Here is a 21,871-nt window from a genome sequence, read left to right as displayed (position 1 = left end):
GCAAGAGTAGTTTCAGCAGGAATTCACCACCTTCCCTTCCAAAATCCTTCCAGGAACATCACAGCTCCTGGTGTTGCACAGAATTGCTGGTAATCCTGTTAACCTTTGGGTTAATTAAGCAAACAGAGACCCTTCATTAGGAGGAATGGCACTAATTGCATGTCTGAGAGGGTGAATTTTGCATGGGCTGCTGGCTGGTGGAGCAGAAGCCACTGCTGACTTCAGCAAGGGGGCTGGGGAGTTAACGGGGGCCTGCTTGGGAAAGGAGGTCAGGAAAACCTGTTTCCTCAGCACTGCTGGGCCAGCTGGTGTTTGCTGGAGAGGGGGATGTGCACGGGAGGATGTGGGGCAGTGGCACCATCCTGCAGAACTCCCATGCAAGGCACAGAGGGTTGAGCTGCTGGCACCTGGCTGTTGTGCTGCCATTAGTTTCCAACCTAAAAATGCAAATCTATATTGGTATGACCTGGTAAGCAGCTCTGGACAAGAAGCCTCAGTCTGCAGCTGAGCTGAGCGCTCCAAGCTGGGAAGAGCAGCTTAAAATCAACAGAGAGCTCTTTGTTTGCTGTGTGCGGTTTAGAAATTAGGCAATAGGAGCAAATATTGGTTCAAACAACACCAGCTCCAACTCTCCAGTGGCCAGTTTGGCTCATCCCAGGTAGAAAACAACATTTTGCAACATAGTCAAAACCTGATACTGAATATTTCTCCTAACCAGCAGGGAAACAGGTTTGTGGCATTTCCTTAAAAATAAACTAAGCGCAGTGACTCTGCAGTTGGAGCATGGCCCCAAAATTGACACATGGGTCCAAACACGGTCTGCAAGCCTGTTTCTGGAAAGCCAGCCACAGCTCTCCAGGGATCTGTCAGGCCTTGGGAGCCATGGGGAATGCCAAGCTGGTCCCAGTCCATTGCCAGCCAAGGCCATGCTCTCAGAGCTGGCACTCCCACAGTGGCTTACAGCTGCTGCAAGCCCCATGCTGACCTGGGCTCCAGGGCACGAAAGGCTTCCTCTTCCAGGAGATGCTTGGCATCAGGCAAGAGGGCTGGGATTTCCCCCAGGTTCTTACACAAGTGAGGTAAATCACTTCTGCAGAAGCCCCCTGACTTCTCCCTGCCCCTCCTGGGTACCTGAACATTGAATCCCAAAATGGTTTGGGTTTGAAATGACTGTTAAAAAACATCTCATTCCACCCCATGCCATGGGCAGGGACAGCTTTCACTACACCAGTTTGCTCCAAGCCCTTTCCAGTTTGGCCTTCAACACTTCCAGGGATCCAGGGGCAGCCACAGCTTCTCTGGGCACCCTGTGCCAGGGCCTCACCACCCTCACAGGGAAGAATTCCTTTCCAATATCCCATCTAACCCTGCCCTCTGGCAGTGGGAAGCCATTCCCCCTTGCCTTGTCACTTCATACCCTTGTCCAAAGTCCCTCTCCAGTTTTCTTGGAGTCTTTTAAGGCACTGGAAGGGACTTTGAGGTCTCCCCAGAGCCTTCTCAAGTCCTGCTGCTCACACTGCTTTGGATGTGGCCCAGCAGACACTTGGCTGCCATTGCACAGTGCCAGGTCATGTCCAATTTATCACCATCTGTTCCCCAAATCCTCCTCCACAGGGATGCTCCCCATCCATTCACAACCCAGGAGCACCATCTCCCATCTCTTGAGATAGGCACGTTTGCCACTTGAGTGCCACTCTCAGCCTCTGTCCCATCCAGGCTATCGACAGAAGATGATCTGGGAAAATGTGTTCCTGCTCTTCCTGCCTTCACCTGCCTCCACAGGCAGGCCCAAGATGGGACAAGAACTTGAGCCCAGCTTTTGTGCTTGACCATGCTGACATCCTTGTCTTGGGCATGCTCCAGCCTTCTCCAAGCCACAAACTGGAAATTCCTATTTCCTGAGGGAAACAAGTTTACTCTGGAGAAGCCATGACTCCTGGTGAGTGAATATTTTGCCCTCCTCCTTCAGCCCACCCCACCTCGAGGTTCAGTAAATTCCCCTTGGGTTTTTTCTTCCATTTTCAGGGCATTTTCTCCTTAGTCACTCAAGGTGAGCTGGGTTTTCATCACAACTGCCAGTCCGGTGACCCCTGGGAACACCAACCTTAGCTGCAAAGGCTCCCACAGCTGCCTGGGAGCACCTCTGTGGAAATAACTGCTCCAAAGGGTTGGGTGAGATACCTGTGTGGTGCCTTGATTGCAGCTTTCCCTATTTCCCTCTATTTTTGGTGTTTTCCACAGGCCCACACACAACCAGAGCTCAGCTACAGCCCTGTTCAGCCATGGGATGAGCTGTGCCATGGGCAGCAGCCAGCTCTGTGGCAAAGCCAAGCCTTCTCCCACACAACCCTGCCAGCTCTAACTTTATCCCAAAGTCTTTTGGATAAAGGACAAACGTCCTTTCCTTAGGACACAACCAGAACTCCAGTGCAGCCTCATCTCAACCACAAACCACAGGGCACACACATGACCTTGCAATAATGAGGGAGATGTAAAAATAAACAATATTACTTTACCTTCTCTTGGCATTGTTCTTTCCCCAGGGTTCAGCTGTGTTTATACATCACCAGTGATCCGTGGTTGGGCAGAGGGTGTGTTAATTTGTATTTCTTCATCATTCGTGTAATTTTTAGCAGCAGCATCCTCTTTTGGAAAACACAACGGCCGGTGTTGCAATGCAACGGACTTGAGATGTGTGACAATAATTCAGGTCATTCCATGAAGATGTGCACCACAGAAGGGTGGATGTTTCTGGGTAACTGGGACAAAGTCTGAGGGGCACTGACTTAGCTCTGTCCTTTCTGGTAAAGCTGCTCCTGCTCACATGAGCCAGAGCATGGAGCTCTTGCCTTGAAGGGCAACAAGAATTTCCAGTGTTACTAAAAATTGGCCTTGGCTGTTCTGTCTCAGCTGAGTCAGCCAGACATGGGCATTTGGGAATGGGACCATCCATGCACCCAGGCAGCCAGGTATGAGTCAGACAGAACCTGTAGAGGGAGGTGAGTGTACTTAGCAAGAGGCAGGATTCACCATGTGACTAAACATGCATTTTCTAATGCAAAATTTGGCAAAGCAGATGTCTGATGGATGTTCAGGGGAGGAAATGGATTGCATCATGCAGCTCATCCCTCTTGGACTCCAAAACAAATGGCATTTTGCAGCTGGAGGCCACCCAGGACACTTTCCTTTTCCTTCCAAGGCTTCCCATGGTGGGCTGTACTCCTCAGAAAGAACCACCTTGGAGAGCTGATGGGTCCTTTGGAGAGCAAGGCCTGAGCCCTCAGCCCAGGTGGCCTAGAAGATACAGCCCTGGCCTGGTGTGCTTCTGCCATGGGGTACCTCCAAGGAAAGCTGTGTGTTAGAAGAGTTTCTTCTCTGCAGGCTTGGCCACAGGAGTCACAGCTGTTGAAGGAGCACCCACAGGAAGGATGCACACCAGGAGGAGAGTGGAATCATGGAGAAAGGTAGGATTTGCTAGCACCAAAAGGAGAAGCACCTCTGCATGTGGCTGGTGATGTTCCAGATGGTTTGTGGCCGGAGATCTGGACATGCAGAAGGTTGCTGTAGTACAAGAGGTATTGCAATCCAAGCCTCTTCCTTTACCTCTGCTGATGTCATCTGGGAGAGCAAGGGAAATAGATGTGAAGTGAACACCACCCATCCCATCAGCACATCAGAACCATCCCCTTGGCAGGCAGAGAAGGCATTGAGATGCAAGCATGATGTGAGAAGGGAGAGAGGAGTGGTGAGTTGTCTGTGGAAAATGGTCTGGGAACCATGTGCAGAAGGCAAAGATAATTTGGGCTCTTCCAGCAACTGGTCTTCTGTTATTTGAGTGGATCCTTTATGTTTTCCAAGCTCTCTTCTGCATCTTTTCCCTTCATCTGTCCTGTGGTAAAGGAATCTTTATCTGGGCAGCTCTGTAACTACTTGTGGAGTCAATATGTCCACAATATGTCCAATTAGGTGCTCAGGTGTCTTTGTTGTTTCAGCTGCAACTACAGTTTCTCAATATGTCTGTTGGAAGAGGCATTTTGGAATAAATCAGCAAAAGGCTTTGGAAGAACCATGTGGGACAATCTCCTGCAAGCCCTTGTGCTTCTTCTCCCCATGGATGGGGATGTTGCTAAGGCTGCATGAGTGAGGCAGGGATCAGTGAGGCCTGCAGGAAGCTGGGGATGGATTTCAGTGACATCTACCTGCCTTGGTGGAAAAAAGACCTTGGAAGGCCATAGCTTGCTGGAGTAAATATGGATGGGAGATCTTTTAAAATGAGAGCCTTGAGGTGGGAGAAAGTGAGTCCTCCTACAGCTGCAGTGTGTTTGGAGACGCTCTGGACACAGGAAATTCTGCTCTTTTGGGAAAGCAGGGGGTGAAGGGATGAGAAACAGGAGCCAGCCATGCTGAAGGAAGTGCCACAGGTGATGCTGAAATAACCAGTGTGGCCAGGAGTGCCTCTCACTCAGCCACGGGCAGGGTGGGCTCCTGGTGCCACAGTGGAGGTTGTCATTGCCTGAGGGCCTCCACCCTCCCTGGGTCACTCTGTAAAGCCAAATCCTTGGCCTGGCACTGGGCTCCCACCTGTACTGAAGCCACTCTGGGCACCACCACCACCTGCAGGTCGCTTTGCCCTGAGCCTGCTGGGAGAAGGGACAAGAGCCAACCCAGGTGCTTCCAGTCAGCCTCCAGCTGTGCACAGAGTGAAGGCTGTAGGTGAAGAAGGACCTGTGCAGGGGATTCAGATCTTCCCTCCAAGGGAGGCTCATGCTCTTGAAAGCAAGCCTGGGAGCTGGACCTCCTGGCTGGGCTTTTTGCTCTCTTCCTTCAGCCCACCCCACCTCGAGGTTCAGTAAATTCCCCTTGGGTTTTTTCTTCCATTTTCAGGGCATTTTCTCCTTAGTCACTCAAGGTGAGCTGGGTTTTCATCACAACTGCCAGTCCGGTGACCCCTGGGAACACCAACCTTAGCTGCAAAGGCTCCCACAGCTGCCTGGGAGCACCTCTGTGGAAATAACTGCTCCAAAGAGTTGGGTGAAATACAGCTGTATCTTCTGTGGGGTGGACATGGTGAGTGGACCAGCCCTAGCAGTGGTCCAGGAATGCTGTTTGGGCTCAAGGGCTGGCTGACATGGTCCAGGGAATTCTCAAGTTTGTGAGCATGTGCCACAGGCTGAGGCTGGTCCTGTACCTGGCAGCAAAGATGGGGATGTGAAGTCTGGGACAGCATCACAAGGGCTGCCCTTCATAGACCAAGCCATGCCCTCTGGCCCCAGAAGGACAGGCCAGGAGTGACAAATGGGATGGAGAAGCTTTGCAGAGGAAGTGGCAGGAGGCTGACTGCTAATCTCATTTCTTCCCGAATTTATCCCAAAAATTTACCAAAAGTGCAGCGTGATGCTTCCTTCTGTCTGCAGGGCACTTATGGAGCTGTCTGGTCACTGCTGTTGGGTTGTTTTTTTTTTGCCAGATCATGTGTAAGAATCATTTACTGCCTTTCAACCCTGCTGCCATTGCCAGGAGCACGCAAGGGAGCGGGCAGGCACTCGGTGCTGCGAGCCAAGGGGCAACGGGCACCTCAGCAGCAGTTACTGGCAAACACACAAAACTCAGCTCTGGATCCAGCAGGGACTTTCTGAGATTAGTTCTGGGCAAGGCAGGGGGTGGGCAGCACAAAGAAAATCGCCTCTCCTGCAGCGTTTCAGCCCACAGGAGAATTCAAATGTCACAACTTGGGAATTTTCCATCTGAAGCCCCTTGTAAAATGCAAAGTGCTTTGCCCTGCTCCAACTCCCGCCTGCGGAAGGGTTCAGTGCCAAAGTGAAAGGCTTCCTAAAAATGGGCTGATCCAGGGAGGGGGGCGATTTAGGAGCTATTGAGAAACAAGGAAGGACAAACAGTGTTAGGTCATTGCTTCTGCAAACACAGCCAAGGCTGTTCCTCTATAAAAGGGGCAGAAAGCGGTTCCAGAGCCATCACAGACTCGGAGGGGACGGTCTGTGACCAAGGCTGCTGCACCCCTCCCACGGCACCCGACCCCTGCTCAAGCATGAAACTCACACTCTTCACTGTGCTATCCTTTGGGATAGTGGGTAAGTGTCTGCTGAAAGCAAACTTTGGGGGAAGGAAGTCAAAACCTCTGTGTCCCCCAGGCAAGGCTGTTTCGGAGCTGTGGCATACACCAGACCCAGACAGCTGTTAAGGAAAAGCCGGGACACGAACAGTACTTGCTTTGGCAGCCGTGGATGTGTCAAGGAGGATGGTGTTTTGATGTTACTGACAGCTTTGTGGGATGGAGGGAGGGTTGCAGCTGCCCACACTGCCGATGCCCACCCTGCAAGGAGGAGGGATGCTTGGGATGGGCTCTGCGCTCTGGCTGTCAGGTGGTGAAGGGAAAAATCATCCTCTGGCCAGTGCTGTGCTGGGGGAGGAGCACGGGCACAGCTAGGGGGGAGAAATTATTGCAACACCTGCCTGTCAAGCGTGTGCATGTGTTTGGTTAAACTTGAGGGCAGTGACAGTAAAATAGAGCTGAAATAATGAAAGATGCTGTGTGCTTCCCACTCTGCTCCTGCGCTGCTCTGTCCTGCTGCTGCAGCTGCACTTTGCTCAGGCTCCTGCCTATTTATGCCAAATTTGTGCTGCTGCAGGGCTGGCTCTGCTTGGAGCAATTCTTTCCTCTTTCTCTGCTCACAGCTCTGGCTGGCAATGAGCAGGTAGCCGTGGCAAGGAGACTGCTGGCTGCACCTGGCCTGGGGACTGATACCTGGACGGGGAAAGAGGGATCTCCTTCCTGGAGTAGGCAGCAGGTCTCTTCTGATCCCCCATAAAAGTGTGGTGGTGAATAATGTCCTCTGTTAGGAAGTGCTCCCTGTGCCTCTGGCATCAGGAAGTCCTTCAGCACCTCTGCTGAATATTAGCATGCAAAGATGGTTTTTTAATGGTTCCTCCTCTTCCTCCGTTGCACAGAAAGAGACAAGAAGTCACCCAAAAGGTCTGTGACAGTGGCCAGGGCACTCAGGCTGCCATTGCCTTCCCAGTGTCACCAGTACAGCTGGGTTGACTCCCTCAGGATGTCCCCAGCCTCTGCCCCAGGCAGGATGCTTGCCAGCATTAGGTGACCATGGCTTTGTGTAGCCAAGACTTGAAAATGTATGATGAACTTGAAAAACATATGAAAAAAGAGGTGGTTGCCATAGGAATTGAGGCTAAGGATTCTCCCTGTGGCCAAATTCAGCATGTCCACTGGGAGGCTCAGGAATCAGGTAAAGAGAGGCTATTTCTGAGGTGAAGGAGAAAATGGAAACTACACAGGTTAAGGTGTTTGGAGGAAATGTGCCATCGAGGTTTGGAGAGATAGTGGGGTGCAAGTGGCCTCTTGGTCTGCACAGCCCTGCCCAGAAGGGGCAGAGTGCAGGTGAAGTGACAGCACAGGCTAGCCACATCCCTGAACTGCAAGTTTCCAGCATTCCTGGGCTCAGGTTTCTGGAGGAGACATGAATCTGCATCCACCAGAGGCTTTTGCTTTGTTCTGGTCCCCCAGAGCAGCCATTCAGCTGCTTTTACTGCTTGGGGCACTCATGGAGGGACTGTGGTGGTGCTGTGGCATCTCTCAGGGGTGCAGTGGAGCGGGTGAGACAGAGGGACAGTTCAATAGATCAGATCATTCAGCTGCCAAGGAGGTGAGAGTGGCGGTGCACTGCACACAGCCTGGCCAGGTCAGAGCTGCTCCCCCTCTGGGGTTATTGGCACAGGCACTGCTTCAGGGCTCCAACTTTTCTCTCTGTTTTTGCAAAGGCTTGAGCTTGATTTCTATTGAAGTGTGTGGATTTGTTCTCCTAATGCTGTGGATGAGAGAACTGGATGTGCAGGAGAGATCCTGCATGTGGCAGGATCACTCAAGGCCATGACCACAGAGAAGCAGTGACCTTGTGCTCCCAGGGAACCATTGACCTTGTGCTCACAGAGATGCTGTTCCTCTCCAATCAATGCCTTTCTACCTCTCTGAAACTATTTCTGGTTCTTTCTACAGCTCTGTGTTTTTCTGCTCCCCAAAAGCCAAGTGTCAGGTGGTGCACAATATCCTCAGCAGAAGAGAAAAAATGCAACAGCCTGAAGGACCACATGCAACAGGAGAACTTTGCTTTCAGTTGCCTGCAGAAAGCATCATACCTTGACTGCATAAAAGCCATTTCGGTGAGTGGGCAGCAAATGCCTCTGCTGGGATGTTTCAGCAGCCTGTTACACCTGGAGATGGAGTTTCCTTTCTGGTTGTTACCTGTGATCCCCCTGTTATACACAAGGATCCAGGAGAGACTCTGGGAAGCACTTTTCCTGCTCTTTGTTAATTGCTGAAATCTCTTTGTTGTTTAGAACAGTGAAGCAGATGCCATTAGCTTGGATGGAGGTCAAGTTTTTGAGGCAGGCCTTGCTCCCTACAAGCTGAAGCCCATTGCTGCTGAGGTCTATGAACACAGTGAAGGTACATTTCCATGCAATATTTTTAAGTCAAGTGGTGGTAACAAACTGAGAGTGCAGAGGCCATCCCTTGCATGTAGAGTTCCCACTTATATTGGTTGGAGGTTCAAGATATTGCCCCTGGTTTCCAGCTCCCAGAGGGGAAGGCATGGGGGGGCAGTTCAGCAAAATGTGAATCATCACCCATGGTCAGAGGACCCGGTGCCCCATTTCTTGTCATTTGCTGCAGTGCAGGCCTCTGATCCCATGAGCAGAAATCATGGTCCTCCTGAAACATGGCATAAAAATAGTGCTGGTCCCAGAGATCTTCTGCTTTCAGTGGCCTTGAACTCTGTGGGTAAAACACAGAGCTGGGAGGCACAGATGAGTTCTGTGATTTCCTGTGCAGTCATCAAGACAGAAAAAAAATTATTGGGGAGGCAACAGCATTACTTGTGGTTGGGAGGGACACCCAGTGAGATCACTGAGGCAAGAAATGCAGGCAATCCCCAGGAAAAAAGGAGAAGCATAAAAAGGGCTCTACAACAATCCCGTCTGATCAGAGTGAGATCCATGACTCCATCCCTATTCACCCATTGTACCATCCTTCATCTCTCCCATCTTTTTCCTGGAAGCCAAACAGATGCTATTTCCCTGCCACATCCAAAGCTCCAATCTCTTTTGTCCTCTTCCCTGGAGTTCAGCCTGTTTGTACACAATATTCAGGATCCAAGCAATGCAGCAGAGTCATTCCCAATGTGGTAGTTAAGAAAAAGATCTTCAAACTTAAAGGCTGAGGTCTGTACCACCCCCAAAACTCAGTCATTTTATCCATATATAGCTTGTGACAGACTGGGTAAAATTCTAAATACTAAATATGAAGTTTCAGTCTCACAAGGCTTCTGTGGGCAATAGCAATTGAGAAGAGACTTGCAAAAAGATTCAGTGAAGTTCCTTACAAAACTATGGTACATTGAATGTGGTAGCATTTTCAGGTCACTTACTGGAATTTGTAATGTGCAGCATTAGTTCAATATGGGCAGCATTAGCTCACCCCCAAGAAAATGAGAAAACCACAAGTGTTCCACCAAATTAGCTGATTGTTTAGAGGTGCAGCACTCTGTTCCCTGAAACTGGGGGTTTAGCAGGATTTGAAATGTCCCTAAGTCCTCTTTTCCTATTGCTCCATTCCTTTTTCCTGCACTGCAGGCTCCACTACCAGCTACTACGCCGTGGCCGTTGTGAAGAAAGGAACAGGCTTCTCTATAGATGAGCTGCAGGGCAAAACCTCCTGCCACACAGGGCTGGGCAGGTCAGCAGGCTGGGTCATCCCCATTGGGACCCTCATCCACCGTGGGGCCATCGAGTGGGACGGCAAAGACTCGGGCTCCATCGAGCAAGGTGAGCTGGGGCTTGGAGAGACTGGGGTGGGAGCTCAGCCAGGGCTGGTTATTGGAATTTTACCAATATAGCTGGATGGGACGTGCCTGGGCTTGTCTGGCCCTTGCTGCTTGACCAAAAGGCGGCAGCTGTGGTGTTTCACCCCAGAGACACCTTTGGCTGGGTGGATGCTGCAGCTGGGTGCTTGGGATAAGTCCAGGCTTGCAGGAGCTCAGGTTTACCTTGGCAGAAAAGCTTTAAGGCAAGGTGAAGGAAAGGAGTCAGTTCTGATGGAGGTTTTCCATCCAGAGCTTTATTCCTGGCCCACAGGCCTCTGAATCCAGCAACAGCTCCAACAGAACTCCCCAAACCGCGTGGTTGCCGTTCCTTTTAACCCCGGGGAGAGGGGGAGGGAAGGAACACGAGGGACCAGCAACCAGATAGGGGGGGAAGTCTCAGGGGACAGAGGACACCTGGATGGCCCAATGTCCCCTCAGGAGTGGGGCATCTTTTGAACTCTGCCAATCACTCAATGCCCTTCTGGAATGCCAGGATTGACTGACAGCACTTGGCAGGGGTGAGAGTGTGGAAAGGAAGGATGATTGACACATTTGGCAGGGAATTATCAGGGAGGAACCTGGGGTATCTGAGGCAAACCATGACATCACACTGCAACAGCTGGTGTCACGGTGGAAGGGGTGACACCAGGTGTCAGGATGAGACTGGCATAGGAGCTCAGCAAGGGCTGGTGTCACGGTGAAAGGGGTGACACCAAGTGTCAGGGTGGGAGTTCAGCCAGGGCTGGTGTCACCATTAAAGGGGTGACACCAGGTGTCAGGGTGAGACTGGGGTGGGAGCTCAGCCAGGGCTGGTGTCATGGTGAAAGGGGTGCTGCCCCATCTTCTGTGGGGGTCCCGAGGTAGCTCGCAGGGCACTGACATTTCTTGTGGATCCCCTCCCTTCCCAGTCCTCCTAAAAGTGAATTTTTGGTACCAACTGTTGTTTCCTTCTCATCCATAGCTGTGGCCAATTTCTTCTCTGCCAGCTGTGTTCCTGGTGTCACCACTGAAGCCAAACTGTACCGTCAGTGCAAGGGGGATGCCAAGACCAAAATGTCCCGCACGGGACCTTATTCTGGATATTCTGGAGCTTTCCAGTGAGTGAGACTTATTTTTCCTTTGGGAAAACATTCTAGCCCTGACACATGCAAGTTTTTGTTGTACCAAGGAAGGCTGAGTTGGAATCACAGGTCCTGGAGAGACTGAATTGTTTCTCTGCCATTACAATTTCTTCCCTTCCAGCATAGTTTTTCTGGGGAAGACCATTGCTCTATGCCTGCAGTTTATGCAAAAAATAATTTGTTGAAACAGGAGATAGGGAGCCACAATATCAGTTTTTCTAACTTCTCTTCTGTTCCTCCCACCTGCAGCTGTCTGAAAGATGGCAAAGGAGACGTGGCCTTTGTGAAACACACAACTGTTCAAGGTACACCTGCAAGATCCCTCATTTCTCCTCTTTCTGGCCCCACCTCTCTCTGCCACTCTATCCTGCAATTTGTCTACATTGTGCAGCTTTCATTCCTCTCCAGGCCCAAATGCCTCTTTAATCTCTTGAAAAAAGTTTTGCACATTGTGAACTGACTCATCCTTGTTAATGAGAAATGGGATTATGGTGGATCAACTTTTTCTTCTCTGAGGTTCTTTGTAGTTGGAATACCTGCTTGGTGCCATATCTCAGAGCCAACTGTAATGTGAGCAATTGAACAGGTCACCCATCCCTCTGGAAGGGATTTTGGAGGGAATTCAGCCCACAGCAAGAGTTCACTAACTCTGTGGAGACCAAGGGTGGCCTGGCACACCCAGGACCTGCAGTGAGCTCAGTGGAGGGTCACCAAGGTGGTCATGGGGCAGGGATAACTGTCCTGCGAGGAGGTGCTCTGTGGGATGGGCTCGATCAGCCTGGGGACCTGATACAAGGGGAATTATTTTCCTCTTGAGGACAGTGAGGTAGTGGGACAGGTTGTCCAGGACAGCTGTGCACTCTCCATCCTTGAAGGGTTTCGAGATCTACCTGGAACATTCTGCTCTGTTCCTGCCTTGACCAGGGATCTTCAAAAGTCCCTCCACTCTTGAATTCCCATGTAACCCTCGTGATCTCCCTCCTGGGCTTTGTCTGCAGCCTTGACATTGTTCAGCTACTGGCCTTCACAGACCGTGTGCAGCTCCTGACCTGCTCAATCCATTTGTATGGGATTTGTGAACCTATTTGTATCCCTTTGTGCATAAATCCTTGTACTGTTGGGTTAGTTATGGCAGAGGCTGAGGTGATCTCTCTTCCAAAGGCATTGCCTTCATATGCCCAAGATGACCCCATGGCAAGGGGGTGCCTGCAACCTGTCTTCTGCTAAGAATTCCCCCCAGAGCTTCAACAGAAATAAATTAATTACAAATCTTCCCAAACTCACCTTTCTGTCTATTTTCATGATGGTGCAACTCATGGTTCCTCCCTTCCTTCAGAAAATGCCCCAGCAGAGAAGGATGAGTACGAGCTGCTGTGCCTGGATGGCACCCGCCAGCCCGTGGACAACTACAAGGCCTGTCACTGGGCCAGGGTTCCTGCTCATGCCGTTGTGGCTCGAGATGACAGCAAGGTCAATGACATCTGGAACTTCCTCTCCAAAGCACAGGTACCACCAGTCTCTCCTTTCCTTCCTCTAACATCCCCTGTCCTCTGGTTTTGGTTGCTTTATCCAGCTTTACAAGAGTTTTGGCGTGGTTGTTTGCTGATTCTTTTTCCCTTATGGCAGGAAAAATTTGGTGTGGGCACAACCAGCACCTTCCACCTCTTTGGGCCACCTGGCAAGAAGGACCCAGCCCTCAAAGACTTGCTTTTCAAAGACTCTGCAGTACAGCTGAAGCAAATCCCATCACTGATGGATTCTCAGCTCTACCTGGGCTTTGAGTATTACAGTGCTGTCCAGAGCCTCCAGCAAGGTAGGCAGGATATCAAACACCAGTGTCATGTCAGCATGGGCTGTGTGGAAGAGCTGGCATTGGCAAATACAGCCAGGCAAAAAGAACATGATTTTTTCAGACACAGGCTGTATTATCTGCAAAATATTTAATGTGAAATCACAGAACCTTCACAAACTTCACTAACATCAACAAAGGAATTTGTTGTATCCAAATCACCACACTGACAAATATGGTAAATCTACACAAACTCCACACCAGTTATTCAGCTGGTGGTAGAGATTGGGCATGGTCAAAACTGCAGCTTAGAAAAACCATTTCTAGGCTGTAAAAAGAAGGAACATTCCAGGACATCAGGTTCAGACACTTGAGGGAAACAATGTCCTTGATTTACATCTAGACTCATCAAGCATTTTGTGATAGCTTTCTGAGAGTCAAACATCCCACAAATGATCTCTGAAACCCACTTAGAATTCATAGTACAATTTAAAGTACTTCACTTCTGTTAAGTGATATTTATGGAAGGGGGTGAATGGACTACACATAGCATCAAACCAGATTATTCAAGTGCTGTTCTGCAGAAACATAACTAGGTTTCCAGTTCAGTGTGGTCTTAGTCTCATGGCTGTCTGGGCTGTGAGGAGTGCAGAAATTTGGGACATATTACAGGCAGCAGTTCCACAGGTGTTTAGTGGTTGTGCTGTTCTAGCTAACAGAAATCTGCCAGAATGGCTTGTGTTATGCAGCAACTCACCTTTCTGACCTGTAAGTTGATTTTTGAGCCCTCTTTAGCTCAAGAACCACCATTTCTATTCTTGCCAGCCCAGGGCTTAATTAACAAGAACTCCTTGCCCTGAGCAGCAGCAGGTTGGTGTGTACAGGTGGTTTGTGGCCAAGTCCCTCACACCAGCCTGTGGTGGTGTTTGCAGGGGTCCCAGGATGAGGGAAGAGATGAGAATCTTGACTCCATGTTTCAGAAGGATGATTTATTATTTTATGATATATATTATATTAAAAGAAAATGCTATATTAAATTATACTAAAAGAATAGAAGAAAGGATTTCATCAGAAGGCTAGCAAGGAAAGGAAAGGAATCATAATAAAATCTTGTGACTGCTCACAGCCTCGACACAGGTGGCTGTCATTGGTCATCGAGTAAAAACAATTTCACATGCCGGGTAAACAATTCTCCAAATCACATTCCAAAGCAGCAAAACATGGGGAAGCTGAAGCTTCCCAGCTTCTCAGGAGAAAAGATCCTAATGAAAGGATTTTTCAGAAAATATGTCAGTGACACCAGGAGGTGGCTCTGCAGGGCTCACCCCTGTTTTCCCTTTGCAGATCGCCTGAGCCCCAGCCGCAGGAACAACAAGATCCAGTGGTGTGCCATTGGCAGGGACGAGAAGAAGAAGTGTGACGTCTGGAGCGTGATGAGCAATGGGGATGTGGAGTGTGTTGTGGCAGAGGACACCAAGGAATGCATCACAAAGATCATGGTACAGTTTTTTCCCCTTTTCTTCTCACTGTGAATGTCTTTTACCATCTGAGCTCTGGGAGGCGCTGGCCTGGCGATGTGCAGCGTTTCATTTCTGCACTTTTCCATTTCAGAAAGGTGAAGCAGATGCCATCAGCTTAGATGGAGGCTTTGTCTACACTGCTGGCATGTGTGGCTTGGTGCCAGTGATGGCAGAGAGCTATGAGGGTAAGCACAGCTCTGTCTCAGGGTCCAGCTGGTGGGGAATGGGCTGGTGCCAAAGTGCTGGTTCTATTCTGGAATCCTACAAAGCAGCTGCAGTGCTGCCTCCTGCAGAAATCACAGAATATCCTGGGCTGGAAGGGACCCACCAGGATCATCAATCCAACTCCTGGCCCTGCACAGACACCCTGACAATCCCAGCCTGTGCCTGGGTGCATTGTCCAAAGGCTCCTGGAGCTCTGGCAACCTTGGGGCCCGTGCCCATTCACTGGGGAACCTGGGCAGTGTCACCCGACTCCTCTGGGGGAGAAACCTTTCCCTGATACCCAACCTAACACACAGTGCTCTGAGGCAACTCTGCTCACCATTTCAGGCCTTGTCTTTCCATGAAAGCAGAGCAGGTGTGGATAGTCAGGAACTCTGTTTTGATTAAGATGGCCTGGTCCTTTATCACCAGCCTTGGTAAAACTGCTTGTTTTAGCTCAGAGGAGCAGCTGGAGGCTCTGCTTTGTTTTGCTGAAGCACAAGGTGTTACTTGAAATGGTCACTTTTACAACAGAGTTTCTCCAGAAATTAGTGAGCTTGATTTTTCTTTTGGATTTGAGGTGTATTTAACTTAAAATCTTCTTCTTCTCCCCTCCCACAGACAATCACTGCGAATCACAAGAAGAACCAGGTAATTCTGCCAACGGAGGGACAGAAAACAGTCCAGAGGGATATAAGTAGAAAAGTAGATATGAGTCATGAGTGGAGAATAAATGGCCAGTCTCCACCCAAAGAGTGTGCAGTGTAGATATCAGAATTTTGGGAGATAGGTTTAGCAGTTGAAGGGAAAATGAGGGGCTGCAATAAGATCAAGGTGAAGCATTTGGTAGTGGCAGAGATTGGTGTGGTCACACTATAACAGTGTCAGGGCTGTGAACAGAGGAAGAGGGGCTGGGCTGCAGCACTAGGAAATTGCTCTTTCTAGAAACGGAAAGGGGGAGAGGAGGGGAGGGTTTTGTCCTTTGCTAAGGAGAGAATAAAAATCAGGAGTGGATACGAAATTCTCACATGTGCCTTGCCTTCTCATAACCTTCTCCTATACCAAGGTATCAGAGCTTTGGAGGGCAGGGAAATGTCAGGGATCATAATTTCCCAGGAGTGTGGTGGAAGTAGATGCATCACATCTACAAACTCTTCCATTGTTGCTGCCTGGCCAAGTATTTATAAGCACAAAGTAATTCTGTGCTGTTCATAGGTGCCCTTTACCAAGTGAAGCCAGTGCTCTCTCCTAAGGGATCATAGTGGGATCCTTGGGTCAGGCCTCAGTTCTTCTCTATTTTATCTTCTGAAAGCAACCTACTTTGCTGTGGCTGTTGTGAAGAAGTCTGACAAGGATATCAGCTGGAACAACCTGCAGGGGAAGAAGTCGTGCCACACCGCCGTGGGGAGAACTGCTGGCTGGAACATCCCCATGGGCCTGATCCACAACAGGACAGGCAACTGCAACTTTGGTGAGTCCAGTTGGGAATCCATTTCTTTGAGTTGGGAATCTGCTCGCAAAAAAAATGTTTTACCATCCTTCATCGGGTTTTCAAAGTTTCTTGTGCCTCAAAAATTCCCTCTTGGAGGGAGGAAATAGAGAAGATGCTGTTATTTAAGGTTTCACTGAGCAAAATTTTGGGCTTTTGGCATCTGCTTCAGAGTAAGATATGGCACATCAGCTGCTTTGGGGGTCTTTGCTTTTCTTTTTCACATCTCTCCCCTCTTTCTGCAGCAGCCCAGGAGGTATTCCCAAAAAGGGAATGTGGGCTGCCCCACATGGGCCTGGTGCTTGTGCAGGGTGTGGAGTGGGGATAAAAGATGAAACTCAAAGGGAGGGGAAGGGCTGAGAACAGGGGACAGAGGCTGATCTTTACGAAACTTAATCTGACTGCCTGAGACTTCATTGAGAGTTGTGGTCCAACAAAAATAATTTGGAAACATTATCAATGTTAACAAGCAAGACAAAGTAAGCATATAATTATTAAAAGATTGAAGATCTTTGTGTAAGTTAGTTTTATTCTTGGCTTCTCTATGCTCCTGCCTTCCTTTCCTACTGTCCCTTCTACCCCAAGAGCTCTGACACTGCTGCCAAAGGCACCTCTGCCGATCCATAAAGGCTGTGGAGGCTCAGGCTGGCTCTGTGTGAGCTGGGAATGGTTTGCAGGGAAAAATTCCTCTTTTTATGCCAAGATAGTGCCTATTGCACTTGAGCCTTAGGCCCTGCTTCATCACAGAATGGTTGGGGTGGAAAGGGACCCTAAAGCCCATCCCATTCTACCCCCTGCCATGGGCAGGGACACCTTCCACTATCCCAGGCTACTCCAGGCCCTGTCTAACCTGGCCTTGGAGACTCCCAGGGATCCAGGGGCAGCCAGAGCTTCTCTGGGCAATAATAACAATAATTATCAATAATAACAGGACCCAAGTTCCATGGTCAAAGCTGGATGCACACGATGTGCTGCCCACTAAGTCATACTCCTTCTCCCAGCCCATTTCCACCTCCCCACTGAGCGAGAACATGTTATTACAATAAAACCTAACTTCTCAGGGCAGGAAAAGTGAATTTCTCCTATCCCTGCCTCCAGATGAATACTTCAGCCAGGGCTGTGCTCCCGGGTCTCCTCCCAGCTCCCGTCTCTGCCAGCTGTGCAAGGGCTCAGGGGGGGTCCCTCCGGAGAAGTGCGTTGCCAGCAGCCATGAGCAGTACTACGGATACACCGGAGCTTTACGGTACGTGCTGGGGACAGCCAGGCTGCCTCAGCGCCCTGGGGCTGCTCACAGAGGACAGGCCACAGCTGAAGCACAGCCTCATGTCCACACTAACTCTTCATCTTCATTACACCACTGAAAGGGCATGTCTCTGTAATTCTATACATGCTTTTTCTTTGCTTTCTGAAAATTGATGTGAAATATCCTCGTTCTGTAGAACTCATGTCCTGGTGCCTCCAGGCAAACCTGGAGAGGCACAAGCCCTGCCACAATGGCAGAAGTGCTCCTCTCTTAACATAAATAAGGAGTGTAAAGGCTGTGTTTCAGATATATTTAAAATATTTGTGGCAAGGCTCCTAGACCTGGATGTCCTTGGAGATTAATTGTACAGAATAAGACTCAAGTCTAAATCAAATCTGTGGGAAAGGGACAGGATTCAAGCATTTACATCACTGGCCTCTTTTTGTACTTCCCAGGTGTCTGGTTGAGCAGGGGGATGTGGCCTTTATCAAGCATTCCATTGTTGAGGAGAACACTGATGGTACGTGGTCAGGGCTGCCTTCCCCATCTGCATGATTGCCTAGGTGGTGTTGGGGCTGATGTTCTCCTGCTATGCAAGCTCTCTGAATCTCCAAACCCATTCTCTTTAAAGGCAAAAATACAGAAAGCTGGGCCAAAGATCTGAAAATGGACCAATTTGAGTTGCTGTGCACTGATGGGCAGCGGGCAAATGTCATGGATTACAGAAGATGCAACCTGGCCAAAGTCCCTACCCACGCTGTGATGGCACGTCCTGAGAAAGCACCACAAGTCCGTGAGATGCTGGAGAACCAAGAGGTTTGTAGTGCTGAGAGTAGGAAAAACATTGTGGGGTTGCTCTGATTTTCTCCAAGTCAGTGTGAGGTGGAAGCTTTTACCCCTTGGCCTCCCCCTTCCCCCATCCCTTCCCAAGAGCTCTTTCTCCTCTGCCACCTTAGCAAACACACCTTTAGGCAGCAGTGGGACTGCAGCTGTTGCTGTTGTCACACTGTACTTGTGTGACATGAGTTTTTCACCTCCTTTCCAGCTTCTGCTCCTGCTGGGGTGTTTCAGAAACTCCTTTGTGGTTCATGGTCTGTGCCACAGCTGGGTCAGGCTCAGCCCCACCATCAGGCTCCCTGCACACACACAGCTGACCAGAACCAGGCTGAACCATCTCTGTTTCTCCCTGCAAACATTAATATTGGCTCCACCATCAGGGTCTGGTGAGAGGCACCTGGGGCCTTTTGCTTCTACTCATGGTTAAGTTACAGGACCTGCTGGCAGCATCTCTGCACTCAGGGACATGTTAAAATGGGGCAAGAAATGTGCCTGCCAGTGAGCAATCCCTCCTCTAAGCATACAGACAGGAGGTTCAATCCTAAATTTCCAGACCCTGGCTTGAGGCTTCCCAGACTGATGGTGAAGAACCAGGAAGAAGAAGTAGGCCAGCTTTCTACTTCCCTCTTCTTTATGCCTTTATTTCAGAGGCTGTTTGGACCAAAAGGAACCAGGAAAGATGATTTCAATATGTTTGCATATGAATCCAAGGATCTCCTGTTTAAAGACCGGACAAAGTGCCTGATCAGTCTCCATGATGGAATATCGTACAAGGAATTCCTTGGAGATAAATACTATGCTTCACTTGCCAGCCTCAACACCTGCAATCCATCAGGTAACTGGAACAGCCCCAGAGGAAGTCCTGAATTGCAGTTCTTACCTTGCAGGCATGAGCAGTTTCTTCTGGAACTGTCCATTCAATGCCTTTAAAGGAAGAAAATGTCAATATTCTTTTCTCAAAGTTCCTTGGGTGAACTGAGAACACATTTAAAATCTGCTGCTCCGGCAGCCATGTGAATAAAAGACTTTTCCTTACCTTTAGGAAATAGAGACACCCCCACCCCCCCAGAGCCAGCAGTGTGGGATTTGTGGTTAAAGCTCTTTTCTTGTGGCACACTGTGGATTTTCCATGATGTGACACTGTTGGCATGGCTGGGTGTGTGCTGGTGGGACGGGAGTGTTTAAAAGCAGGATCTGAGCTTCTCTCTGTCCTTTCCCTTTCCAGATCTTCTCCAGGTGTGCACCTTCCTTGCAGACAAGTAGTGAGATGGGAAGGATCCTCGAGGTGGGGGAGAAAACCTCAAGCCATGACTCCTCTTGTGCCCTCAGCAGCAAACACTGACCCACAGAGGGCCCTCTGCCTTCACTGCTTTCTCTGCCCTCCCTCATCACTCTGAAAGTAGCTCTTTGACACTTTACAATTCTCTGCTGCCAGCACAGCAAAAAATAAAATTTAAAATCTAAACAAGTGTCCTGAGATTTTTCCAAATGGTCCTTAAGCCCATTCCTTCCTCAGTGCCTCTCACTGTAGGACAGTGACAGACAGTGACAGACACCAGCGTGGCTCTTGTCACTTACTGCTGCCTTTTAGGGAAATTTCTTGCACCATTTGCCAAAGCAAAATAGATTTAATTTACCCTGGAGCCTAATTAACAGATGCTTTGTAGTCTCTGTGCTTTTGCTTTGCCCAGATTATCCCATTGTCCCCCTGGCAGGTGAGGGTTCCCCACTGTGGTTGGAACATAGGAAGAGGGAGAATGTTTGTGTCAGGGAAGCTGAAGGCTGAAGAAGGAATAAAACCACTCCAAACCAAAAGTGGGAGTAAGATGGGAGGTGTGAACAGAAGCTGCTGTGTCTCAGATCTCAGCTGGCTGGCTCCGAGTCCCTCCCAGCAGGCTGGACTCATTGAGCACATACATGTATTGATGGGGAGAGTCCAGGCTTGGGCTTCCTTTCTGGAAAAATCTAGGATTTGTTTTAGCAGTCCGTCTGATTTTGTGCTGCTGACCTGAGAACAAACATGTAGTTTGTTTTGCCTGATTCTGAACCACAGTGAAAGTAAAAAGGTAAGGCAAAAAACGGCTGCTGAAACTCTGCTCCAGAGGAGCAGCCTGGGCTCATCCAGGGTGTCCCAATCCTGGAGTAGCCTGGGCTCATCCAGGGTGTCCCATTGCTGCTGTCAAGGCAGGCATGGAGGAGATGCTGACAGCCCAAAGCTCCTGGCTTTGAGGGAATGAATATTTTGATGATTTTTGGATGCATATGGTAAGTGTGGTGAGAAGTCTGGCAGCCTGGCTGAAAATCCCCCTGGATGGCAGAAATGCAGAGTGTGACAGGAAAGGATGAAATGTAGTCCCTCAGTTTAGATAGGATGAATACACTAGACAGGTGGTTTTTAACCCCTTCTTCAAAATTAGCAAAGAAAGAGAATCAGTGCCTCTCACAGGCTGTTTCTACAACTCAGTTAGAGAACTTTCCCTAAAAAAAGCTGCACCATCTGCATTTCATGTCAGGTGTAAGCACCCATAGGTGGAAGGCATTAAAGGATAAAAGGAACCTCACTGGAGGGTCACTCAAGCTGGAGGGACCTCTGGGGGTCTCCAGTCCCATCTCCTGCTCAAGGACAGTGTGAAAAGCACCAATCACATTTTTAGAATTTTAAAAGTTTAATAGTAATAAAATAGTTATAAAAATAGTAATATAATTAGAGTAATAAAAATTTGGACAATTGGGATTAGGACAATACAAGACAACAGAAACAAAGAGTTACGGACATCTGGGTACCTTTTTCTGGGCAAAATAAGCCCAAAAAAGGACCCACGTTAATAGAGGATTAAAAGCAACAGCCTGTTGCATATTCATGCGTCTCATACATGATGCATAAATTCTATTCCAACACAGGATTCTGTCTGGTCAGTGTCAGCTTCTTCCTCTGAATCCTGACAGCATCTTCAGGCCTGAGCGAGGCAGGAAGAAGTTCGTTTCTCCTGATAATGGAGCAATAAATTCTTTTTCTCTGAAAAATGTAGGTGTCCTGTGGCTGCTATCTTGCTGCAAGTCCTCTCTTTAAAAAAGTATCTTCCATAGCATAGTTTCTATTTTAACATTATGTTATAACCTAAAACTATATTTAACACACTACTTAAGAAAGTTAACACAGCATAACCTTCTAACACGACACATATAATATTCATTTTAATATTTGTGAAAAGCCAATCATAAAATACGCATTTTTCACACTGTCCCTCTGTGCTGGGACCTGTGAGGCACCTCCAGCCCTGGGGACAGTTCTGGGCCCAGCAATTCAAGGACATCGAGGGGCTGGAGCATGGCCAGGGAAGGGAATGGAGCTGGGGAAGAGAATGGAGCCCCAGGAATGGCTGAGGGAGCTGGAAAGGGGCTCAGCCTGGAGAAAAGGAGGCTCAGGGGGAACATTCTGGCTCTGCACAACTCCCTGACAGGAGGGGACAGCTGGGGGTGGTCGGGCTCTGCTCCCAGGGAACAGGGACAGGATGAGAGGGAACGGCCTCAAGTTGTGCCAGGGGAGGTTCAGGTAGGACATCAGAAAATTTCTTTGCAGAATGAGCTGTCCAGCCCCGGCACATCTGCCCAGGGTTTAAAAGCCCCGTGTATGTGGTACTTCGGGACATGGTTTAGTGGTGGCCCTGGCAGCGCTGGGGTCTGAGAGCTTTTCCATCTAAACCACTCCATGTTCCCGCAGGCTCCTGAGGGGAGAACTACAGCTCCCATGAGCCCCCGCGCCCCGCCCTTCCCG

At 49.3% G+C, this 21,871-nt stretch overlaps 2 protein-coding genes across 3 annotated transcripts in view; both read left to right on the top strand.

Moving 5' to 3' along the window:
- The first annotated feature begins 5,937 nt into the window (after positions 1-5,937).
- On the top strand, positions 5,938-19,564 carry LOC102034411 (ovotransferrin). 2 transcript variants are annotated; one of them, XM_031060325.1, is made up of 17 exons: positions 5,938-6,089; positions 8,030-8,193; positions 8,371-8,479; positions 9,664-9,855; positions 10,855-10,990; positions 11,264-11,319; positions 12,351-12,520; positions 12,641-12,827; positions 14,148-14,272; positions 14,499-14,508; positions 15,149-15,178; positions 15,840-15,998; positions 17,115-17,259; positions 17,715-17,779; positions 17,891-18,075; positions 18,745-18,931; positions 19,322-19,564. In XM_031060325.1, exons 1-17 carry the CDS (start codon positions 6,047-6,049, stop codon positions 19,357-19,359), a joined length of 2,001 nt encoding a protein of 666 aa, XP_030916185.1. In that variant the 5' UTR covers positions 5,938-6,046; the 3' UTR covers positions 19,360-19,564. The 2 variants fall into 2 exon arrangements, with proteins under 2 accessions (XP_030916185.1, XP_005425104.1); XM_005425047.2 differs by having other exon boundaries at positions 14,148-14,302; positions 14,415-14,508.
- A 765-nt stretch (positions 19,565-20,329) lies between these two features.
- Positions 20,330-21,871, top strand: part of SRPRB (SRP receptor subunit beta) — a 7,905-nt gene continuing 6,363 nt past the window's right edge. Inside the window, exon 1 of the mRNA XM_005425097.2 lies at positions 20,330-20,361. Coding sequence (XP_005425154.1) covers positions 20,330-20,361 — 32 coding nt within the window. The remainder of the gene's footprint in view (positions 20,362-21,871) is intronic.

Source organism: Geospiza fortis, unplaced genomic scaffold (assembly GCF_000277835.1).
Source record: "Geospiza fortis unplaced genomic scaffold, GeoFor_1.0 scaffold118, whole genome shotgun sequence".
Taxonomy (NCBI): Eukaryota; Metazoa; Chordata; class Aves; order Passeriformes; family Thraupidae; genus Geospiza; species Geospiza fortis.
The sequence above is the reverse complement of the archived record's forward strand: the minus strand, read 5'-3'. Positions and strand labels throughout refer to the sequence as shown.

Coding starts and splice junctions, on each gene's coding strand:
- LOC102034411 (XM_005425047.2), top strand. CDS start 6,047: ATGAAACTCACACTCTTCACTGTGCTATCCTTTGGGATAGTGG. Junction 8,480..9,663: donor GGTCTATGAACACAGTGAAG/GTACATTTCCAT, acceptor CCTGCACTGCAG/GCTCCACTACCAGCTACTAC. Junction 12,828..14,147: donor TGTCCAGAGCCTCCAGCAAG/GTAGGCAGGATA, acceptor TTCCCTTTGCAG/ATCGCCTGAGCCCCAGCCGC.